Consider the following 10,408-nt stretch of genomic DNA (forward strand, 5'->3'; position numbering starts at 1 on the left):
TAAAGGACAGTAAGAAACGAGTAAAACTAGAAAGCATATCTCAGATGGATGGTGAAGACGGATCTAACTGTTAAACGCGGGGCTTCTCTCCAAAAATGGAGGCACCCAGTGCACTCCCCCTAAAAATGCTGGATGCCTGCCAAGAGCATTGAAACGTGTTGCGTGGTGCTGGAAGAGGAGTTTCTTTACCATAGAAATACAAGCTATAGGAGCTAAAAAACAAAACGCTTTACATACTGTACAGTATGGTATATATTTGGGCATAATCCGGCCAACTCTCTGACATCAGCGCTGTGACATCAGGCATTCCCATAACTATGACAATCCGGGAACAGAGACATGCACACACGCGTTTGGTTTGGTTTAGTTTGGTGTGACGGCCACGTGCACGTGACGTCACATCCTTTAACAATAAGTAATCGCTCCAATCACTCTTTCATTACATTTGTTTTGCTGACATGGCTGCAGAAAATAATTCAGGGAAGGTTCCAAGCAAGACTCACAGGAAGAGGCACTCACCATATCATGAGGTAAAGGGGAAAGGTCACAACAAGAGTCATGGGACGCAGACAGGTCTCGAGGAAAAAGTGAAAGTTCACCACAGGAGTCACGGGAAGCAGACAGGTCAGGTTCTGGTGCTGGGCCAGGGCATCTTTGGACAGCTGGGTCTAGGAGACAACGTCATGCAGCGGAAGAAGCCGGCCCTTGTCCCCCTGCCAGAAGGCATCGTGCAAGTGGCAGCCGGAGGAGTGCACACGGTCTGCCTCAGTGGTGCTGGAAGTATCTACACGTTTGGCTGTAACGACGAGGGTGCCCTGGGTCGGGAGACGTCGGACTTGGCGCCGGAAAATTGTCCCGGGAAGGTGGTCCTGGAAGAGAGGGTGGTTCAGGTTTCTGCGGGGAACTGCCACACAGCGGCTCTCACAGAGCATGGAACAGTGTACCTCTGGGGCTCATTTAGAGATAGCAATGGCCTTATGGGTATTCTGGATTCCAAGGAAAAGGCCAACGTTCCAGTCAAAGTCCCGTTGAAAGAGCCTGTCGTTAAAGTCGCATCAGGTAATGACCACCTTGTAATGTTAACACAAGGGGGGAACCTCTACACTGCAGGGTGTGGAGAGAAGGGGCAGCTGGGAAGGGTGAAAGATATGTTTGCTGACAGAGGAGGCAGGCGGGGCCTTGACCGGCTACTGATTCCCCAGCTGGTGCTGTTGAAAGGCAAGGTTCACTTCATAGATGCCTTCTGTGGGGAAACCTTCACCTTTGCCGTATCAAAAGATGGCTTTGTGTATGGGTTTGGTCTGTCCAACTACCACCAGCTTGGGACTAAAGGCACATGTTATTTTCCAGTGAAACCGGCCTGCTTCGGCAACTCTACCACGGCTTGGGTGGAGTTCTCTGGAGGAGAGGAGCACGCGCTCTGCCTAGACAGCGAAGGCCAGGTATACAGCCTGGGCAGTGAGCATTACGGTCGTCTGGGGCTGGGCCAGGGAGCTGCGCAGAAGAGTGAGCCCTCGCCTGTGCCCGGGATGGAGTTGGCCAACGGCGTGAGTTGTGGGTCCCGCGTCAGCTTTGCCGTCACCCGAAAAGGGTCCGTGTATGCCTGGGGCATGGGCACCAACCTTCAGCTTGGCACAGGGGAGGAAAATGACGAGTTTAGCCCTGTGAAGATATCAGGCAAACAGCTGGAGAACTGCACAGTGCTAGCAGCATCCGGCGGAGGGCAGCATACAGTTCTTCTGGTCAAAGCCGAACAGAGGGGATAAAGTCATCCTCCACCAGAGAATGATGTTGGCCTACCTACCGTAACTGACAAGAGGGGGACTGCATGGGGCTGCATTCCAATCTACTATCCACAATAACATATGCTCTCAGCCCTTGTGTCACTCCGCAGTGAATGCATAGTGGATTGGAATGCAGTCTGGGTACATGGGGGTGGTGGATAAGCCACATTTGACGTCCTGTGCTGAGCCAAGGTGTGTGCTGTTGAGAGAACATGTAGATACAAGGTTGACAGGTGGATAGTGGGTGTTGTTTTTAGGCCCCGATTTTATGAGAACTCTGGATGTTTTCTGTCTCATGACAAATGAGATCTATTTCCTTTTTTTCTTTTTAATGTTATTGTTTTACACCCCATAATCATACTATACATGTGCAAAATCTGTCCATTCGTCTGGGCATGTACCGTGTGTCCGTAGTTCACGCATCTCGAGAAGCATCCAAACGACGACAAAATTGGCACGCACGTTGCCGATGGCACCGGGGGGTTTATGGAGATCCGGTTGTCCAAAACCGCTGTTCTGACTAACATGCCCATATATGGGCATAAAAGGGACACAGAAAGACAGATGGGTACAACGGGTACTCTGACAACAGGTGCTACGGGTATTGTATAACCGGTGGGGCATGCATTCCCAACTTGCTTCGTTCCTAAGTGGTCTAATTATGATATGGATATAGTACGTGTGATTCAATGATTCAATTCAATGATGTCATGAATAGTTCGTGACGAAAGGGGACGAAAGGGGGACAGACTTTTTTGGCTGGGGCCGGGGGACAAAGTGACCATGCCCATGTATGGAGAAAACAGATACAAAGCCTCATGTAAGCCCGACCCCTTGGGTCTGGCAAAAAGAAAAAAGAAAAAAAGATAACGAAGATGCAATTAAAAAGATGAGCATTATTGGCTAAACATTTACAGTCAAATATTTTGCAAACCGCTGGACTAATACGCGCAGTTTCTTGCACACTATTTGTGTGTGTGTGTGTGTGTGTGCGCGCGTGTGTGTGTGTGTGTGTGTGTGTGTGCGAGTGTGTGTGTGTGTGTGTGTGTGTGTGTGTGTGTGTGTAGCGCAATTGAGAAAAGAAACTATTAAGTTAAAGTAAAGAGACAGAGCTAGGGAGAGTGAAGAAAAGAGCAAGGCATGCCTCTTTCATCCTTAAGAGTGTCTTTTCTCCGGGGACTGGTCTCATATGAGAGAATGTGACAGCTGCAACGTTTTCCTTTCCCCCTCGCTCTAATCTTCACCCCCCCCCATGCACCATCTCTTTCTCCTTTACTCTCTCCCTAGGGCTCAGCCATTAAGCCTGCATTTTTACTTCGCCGTACGCTGATGTTGTGTGCCGAAAATAGCTACGCGAGCTCACCGTGGCGTGTCGTAGTCTGCGGATGCGACCCACAAACTATGCCAAGTTCTCTCTCCCTCTCTCCAATCTATCTATAATAATACATGTTATTTATATTGCACTTTACATTTGAAACAAATCTCAAAGTGCTACTGTACAAAAACTAGAAAATGTGCTCCTCGGAGCACAGGTCTCCGCCAGTACTGTTCCTGATTAATCCTGTCTTACCTATTTATGTTACATATTGTCACGTGTCACTTGACCAATGTTACCTCACTTAAAAAAACATAAATGGCTTTTTGAAGTGACACACCTATTTATAGGATTTTATTTCGTCATGCGTCTCGCTAGCCAATCAAAAGCATTGGTGACAACATATTGTCACGTGTCACGTGAAGCTTGACCAATGTTAGCTTGGCTAGGGGGGGACACACACAGCGGGACGGGAACGAAAACATACTCCCCACCTCTGGCGGAGACAAAAAGGAGGGTTTTAGAAACAAATCTGTCTATCTATCTATATGAAATAATATTAAGCAGATTATGCATAGATAAATATGCAAGACTCTCGACAGCTCACACATACAGCATAACAGATGTGTTTTATGACGTCCTTCGCCGAGAACTTCTCCCAGGGTTTACTGGACTCCCATAAGGACAGTATATTAACCTCAGCTCAGAGCACATCTTCTCACTAACATACTGTATGTGACACGTGATCCTATTACTGTGTGACACATACTGTAGAATAGGTCAACCGCGACTGTTTCATCTGACAGCGCACCACTTTGGGACTGCACCATCGTTGTTGTTTTTAACCTTATATGACCTACTTCATTGACCGGGGTCCCCCAGGGCTCTATACTATGTCAGCTCCTTTTTTCACACCGATCTACAAGCTGACAAAGCGTCGCAACTCCAAATGTTTGCCTGCAGTAGCCTATAGAGGCGCTATAGTTATGTGGTTAAAACAATATACAACCAATCAATCAATGACTCATATTCTATTCATGAAAGCTAAATTCCCAGGACTCCTATACAATACAGTGTTTGTCAAAAAAGCACTTGGTGGGGTAACACCCTTTGTACAGACTTTTTGCTCGAAACCTCTTGAGGGCGCGTCATCGTGATTGTTTATTTGTGTCCACCGGGAGCCATGAGCAATGATAATGATTCAACTGGACAAAATGAAGCGTGAAGAATTTCCTTGTTTTCCTTTAAGAAATAAATAAATAAATCACAGTAATTGACAGTGACAGTCGGCAGGCTGACTGGGTTCGCTGTGCCTTCAATCCAATAGACGTGTCAATGGTTGAAGCCGCAAGACCTCAGCTGCACCACTGATGCTCGGCTCCCCGCGGACCTGTGGTGCAGGGTCAGGTTGCCTGTTGCTGCTCAGTCTTTACAACATGGACAACATGCTCCAGGGGGCGGTGGGTTACACATACTGTATGATTGGTGCAAAAGCCTCATAGCTGCACAAACATCAACATGTTTAGAGATTCATTAGGGGATGATACAAATTAATGAAATTGTCTACGTAAGGTCACACCTGTGTGTCTGTAATGGAACCATTTGGAACCATTTGTACACTCTCAGAGTTATGGGGAGTCCGTGGCCTATCATGCATACCAAACGAAGGGCCCTTGAAATAATACAAATTTTGAGAACCACTGCTGTGGTTTCCCATTCCGGACGTGGGAAACCATGTTACGCGTGCTTGCTGGTGTGTTCTGGAGTCTGGACTGCTGCGTCGGTTCTGTCTTGTGTCTGTGCTCTGCTCTGTACGTATTCTGTATGCATCTGGAAAGGGCTGGGCAATTTATCAATATTGAGACCAGAAGATATTGTCTGGGATTTTGGATATAATATTATTGTAAAATGGCATAAATTATGGCCTTATTTTATGCTTACTAAAATAGCAAGTAATTGCTGATCCACAACCTCACAATGTGCTGTGATGTGAGCTTGTGGACTGGTTATAAAGAATCATATAAGCGTCACAATATGATATAATCATCACAATAAGATATTATCGTCGCAGTATCGATATCGAGGTATTTGTTCCACAATATTTGTGCTTTGATTTGGTCCATATCGCAGAGCCATAGACTCTATAACACATGTATATTGAACAATCTTTTATACTGTATATGTCCCTAAAAAGCAAACCACTCATGAGGTGTATTTCGAGTGTGTCGTGATCCATAGAAATGCTGCATGTTGCATGTTGCCAAGCAGAGATAATAACCCCATGCAGGAGTAGAAGGGCCTGAGCCTTAAGGCACTACATTGGTGAAGTAGAGGAACCTGACCACATACAGCAGGACAGACTTCTCTCGTACCAAATCTGCAGGGCATGAGCACTTTTGCTCTTGAAGAGTGGATGGTAGAGCAGGAGGCAGATTAACTCCCCCTGGCATGATTTTACACAGGAAAACACAACTCCCTGTTACAGAGAATGATGGTTACTTTACAAATTACAGTTCAGAGCTAGATGAGTATAGACCTCACCAAGACAAGATAATAGAAAGACATCTGCAGTATACAGCAACTCAAGGTTGTGTTAATTGTGTTATTGTGCTAAATGCAACCAAGACCCCCATCAACTGCAGATGTCGAAACCTAGAACCGTTCTCGTTGCCTCGTTCTAAATCATTGGTGAGCAGAGGGCAAACCCCTAGGGCAGAACTGAGCCTTCACTTGTAAGGACATCCGATAAGGACTGAAGACGTCTTGTTCAATAACACCGCACAGAACCTAGAAAAATAAGTTAAGATTCAGCTTTACCTTAGGCAGACAGGATCAAAAGCTGACGAGTCAGAAAATTGTGATACTAGTTCCCTTAGCCAAGAGGCAAAGAACCAGTTCAAAGGGTAAAAGTAAGAAAAGAGGTACCGCTGGCAGGTGGATTCCAGCCATGCAGTACAACTGGCTTAAACCTCTGAGAGGAAGAATGTATGGAAAGATAACTTCCCGGGGTAGATTGAGCCTCAAATAGATTCAAAGGTGTCACACTGAGAACTTGGTGAGCTAATAGAGCCAATAGGGCCAACAGGGTTTACTAAGGGGAAGATTGCAGAGATTCCAGTGTTTGAAAAAAGCACTGAGGTTTGGGTAAGGGACAATGTTAAGCATAAAACACACACACGCACGCACGCACGCACGCACGCACACTCATATACACATATGTTAGGTCTGTGTTCACTACAGCGACCACTCATCATCGATGTCAGTACACTGTTGAGTCGCTGAGGTTGAATTATGACCTACTAGTAAATAATGCACCCATCTTCACTACATCGTTCTCTCTTACCTTTCACTTCAGTTGCTGCTCTCCTATGTCTTCTCCCATTGTTGTTGTTCCGAGTTTGAGTGTCCTGTTTTGCATTTTGGTCTGCAATTTGCACCCACTGTGCTTTGAACGCCATCCATTCATAATACATCCCATACATTTAGATTTTATTGAAATTGATAACTATTATTTTGATTAACGTTTATGAAGATTTGAAAAACTTCTAGATTTTGCATCCCACTAAAATAAATATTATAAAATTATATAATAAAGCATGTTTCCAAATACTGTTGCAAAGTGCTTTTCAAACGACAATGAATACAATAAAATACAATAAAATTGGGATAGGAACAGGGCAAATAAAATGAGTTAAGAGAGATGAAATAAAAAAAGACTACACAATTACTATTCAAAAAGTATTAATGCAGTAATGAATTGACCAACAGAAGATAAATCATCGCACTGTTGAACTAAATACATAAACCTATATTCTACTCAACTGTATGTAGTGTAGTACTCTACTACGACTACTACTACTACTACTACTACTACTACTACTACTACTACTACTACTACTACTACTACTACTACTACTACTACTACTACTACTACTACTACTACTACAGTACTACTACTCCTACTGTACTATGAACAAGAAACCTTTTTGAATGAACAACAAGCTAACTTGATGTGTTTGGGTAGTATTTCTTTCCTTTCTCATTTACATAAGACATTAGAGATAGTAAACAGAGGGCAGATAAGAGAGAGGGAATGACATGCACACATATGTTTTTGTGATTACGTGGTTGACACTATCTGGTCATCTACCAGCACACCCCAAGTAAAGCTTTTTGCTTCTTTTTTTTCTTCCGCCAATCGCTGCCTCGTTCTCTCGCGTGCTCGACTTTTAGAAAAGGCACTCAGGCAGGAAATTGTCTCTCAAGAAAGATAAATGAAGGGGGGGATCGAAGACACGGGGAAAAGAGCACGGATGAAGAGTTGGACATGCAGAAGCGGAGAGAGGAGGATTTTGGGCGAGGTTGCTTAACTTGAGAGAGTATAAGTGAATAATAAAAGGCTGATGAGTGATGAGTGGATGGTTAGATGGAGAGAGACAAGAGACAGACGAGACAACATTGGCCAGTATGACTTTCAAACTTTCAAAAAATGCTGCCTCATATCGACGGTTCCCCCAGAGTCATCGTAATATCATTTGTGGATTTTAATTTGTGTGTGCGTGCGTGTCCACATCTAAATATGTGTACCCAGCATTCATGCCAAGAATGTGACTCTGTGACAGAAGAAATAGGACAACCCAGATACAGATGCAGTAGCACAGTATAACTTGGACATAAGATCCGGCATGCGTGCACACATGCACACACATTTACACTCAGTTGGGCAGGGTCATCCGTGGTCTTGCCAGCCCATCCAGTCTTTAATATCGGCTGGACAGTCAACTAAAAAGGGGAACTTTGGAGGGATGTAGGGGTTTGACCAAAGATACATTGTGCATTGTCTACATAACAATGGGAGGAAATATCATGCCGTGTATGATGAAGAAAAGAAAAGAAAAGAAAAGAAAAGAAAAGAAAAGAAAAGAAAAGAAAAGAAAAGAACAGAAAAGAACGGAAAATAATGGAAAAGAATGGAAAAGGAATGGAAAAAAATGGTTTGCATGTCTTCTGTTCCTGTCTGGCCACAGGACCTCATCATCATCACAGGCAATGTTCTCTCTGGCCAAGCAGCAGGGGAAGTGTCTCCTAGAATTGTGAATGCAACCCTGAAATGCCTCAGCAGCTATATATCACCACATGCATCTCCATAGCCTGCAGTAGTGGTATCTGTGCATGCGGATTGTTCTCATAGACTTTACAGGCACAAAAATCTGCTCATTCGGATGGAGTGGGGGGAGGGCGGTCTGGTCAATGAACCAGTTGCAGACAAGAAACTTTGTGATGCCCCAGATGTTGCCCTAGATAACAATGTACCTGGGCTGCTCTGGGCCATCTACATAGCATGTGATGTGCTGGAATGATGTTGTTTAGTGTGTCCGGGAATGAGATAAGATGGGCAGTGGTACTACAGTATGTGTAAATATAGATAAACTGTTGTTTTTATTGATCTCTCGCTCTTCCCCTTGCCCCCTTCTTCCATTTCTCTTTTATGGAAATAACAAAAACGAGCTTGCACAAAAACAAATTTCACCCACTGTTTTACAGCTGTAAACCTGTGATGTTGATTCTGAGTGGTGACATGGTGAAGGAGGACCCTTTGGTGGTTGATGGCAGCACAGTTTGATAGGTCAATATATATATAAGTATAATATTTTTTACTGAAACTTGTTATTGTTTAAAAGGGTAACCCTAAGTATAAAAGGAAGTATCTTAAATCAGATTAACATCAATATCAGCTCAGATATACAATGCAAAATGAAAACACAAATAAAATACAACAATATGTTAAATGTTTGTGCACTTGATCTGCCTTCGTTTGTAGTCTTCTTAAGGATAAGGATAATTCCTTTTAACAGGTCGTTCATGAAAGTCCTTGCGGTCTTGTTTCCAATGAGAACCTGTGAGCAATTGGGGTTAAGAGTCTTGCTCAGGGACAAATTTCATATCATCGGCACATATGCTGGGATAGCCTGGAATCGAACCTGGGGCAACCAGGGCCAGCTGGTTCCCTAGGCGGGCTCACTAACCACTCAGCTATGGGTCCTCATCTCACACAAGGTGACAAAGTGACAACTGGCCAATCACAGCGCGTCTTTTCCGGCCAATCACAGTGCGTATTTTTTGGCCATTCACAGCGCGTCTTTTCCAGGATTTGGACAGGTCACGTGACAGCACATTAACGTTGAATCACCAAAAGAAAAGGCTGATAAGACCCAAATAGACATGTCTAATGAAATTAATATCTATCTACGGTAAATACTGAATTAAAGGTAGGGTAAGTGATTTGCTTTTGTTAAAATAAGTGTTAAATAGCTCTATATTCTGATAGTACTCATTGCTATAGAGTGTTTGTTCAGTAACAGGAGTCTCCTTGTCTCTCCACCTCTTTATTAAACATAAAATGCATTTTCGTTTCAGTTTCAGTTTCATTTCCAATTTTATCCAACCAGGACAGAGAACTCAATCAGGATACAGATTAAACAAGTGAAATTGGAAGTGATGACACTAAGAAATGAGCAGACAAAATTGGAACTGGAACACTATACAAATGAAGCTTAAAAATGGGTACTTTCTCCTGATTGGCTGAGATTTTGACACCTACCGGAAAATGTATTTTCTGTTTATTAAAGAGCTGGAGAGACAGGAAGACATCTGTTACTGAAAAAACACTCTATAGCAATGATTACTATCAGAATATAGTGTTTAACCTTTTAACAAAATACTTTTTGTTTTAACCCAAAAATATCACTTACCCTACCTTTAAGTAAGCAACATACAAACTGCCTGGGGTGCTCACAGAAGCCTGAGTAGATGTCAACGTGTGCCCAAACAGGCCCTGGACGGTTGGCTGAACCGTATGGGCATCTAGGCTGGTAATCCGACTCCGACGACCTTTGCTGCGTGTCACCCCCCCATCTCTCTCCTCATTTCCTGTCAGTTCTTAAATAAGAATCCTATTGTTATTTGCTTAACACTGTCTTTTACCCCGAGCCATCACAAACTAGCAAAGTGTGTTGTAATTAGGTAAGGTGTGTGTTCCAATGCAATGCATTGGAACACACACACACACACACACCCACCCGCCCACCTGCACGCACGCACGCACGCGCGCACGCATGCATGCACGCACGCACGCACGCACGCACGCACACACGCACAAAGTGGAGGTCTGGCACAGAGCAAATTAAATATTTACATGGTCCTAAGAGGTTATTCCTCACTGAAACTTTAATGGTGCGTATGTGTGTGTGTGTGTGTGTGTGTGTGTGTGTGTGTGTGTGTGTGTGTGTGTGTGTGTGTGTGTGTGTGT

The 10,408-nt window shown here is 44.0% G+C and overlaps 1 protein-coding gene across 1 annotated transcript; it reads left to right on the forward strand.

Annotated features, from left to right (window-relative positions):
* Positions 1–458: 458 nt before the first annotated feature.
* Positions 459–1,766, forward strand: LOC308099526 (regulator of chromosome condensation-like; the record flags this gene model as incomplete). The annotated part of the gene is made up of 1 exon (XM_080448269.1): positions 459–1,766. One exon carries the CDS (start codon positions 459–461, stop codon positions 1,764–1,766), a length of 1,308 nt encoding a protein of 435 aa, XP_080304395.1.
* Positions 1,767–10,408: the final 8,642 nt, after the last annotated feature.

This window comes from Gymnoscopelus braueri (assembly GCF_963280865.1).
Source record: "Gymnoscopelus braueri genome assembly, chromosome: 13".
NCBI lineage: Eukaryota > Metazoa > Chordata > Actinopteri > Myctophiformes > Myctophidae > Gymnoscopelus > Gymnoscopelus braueri.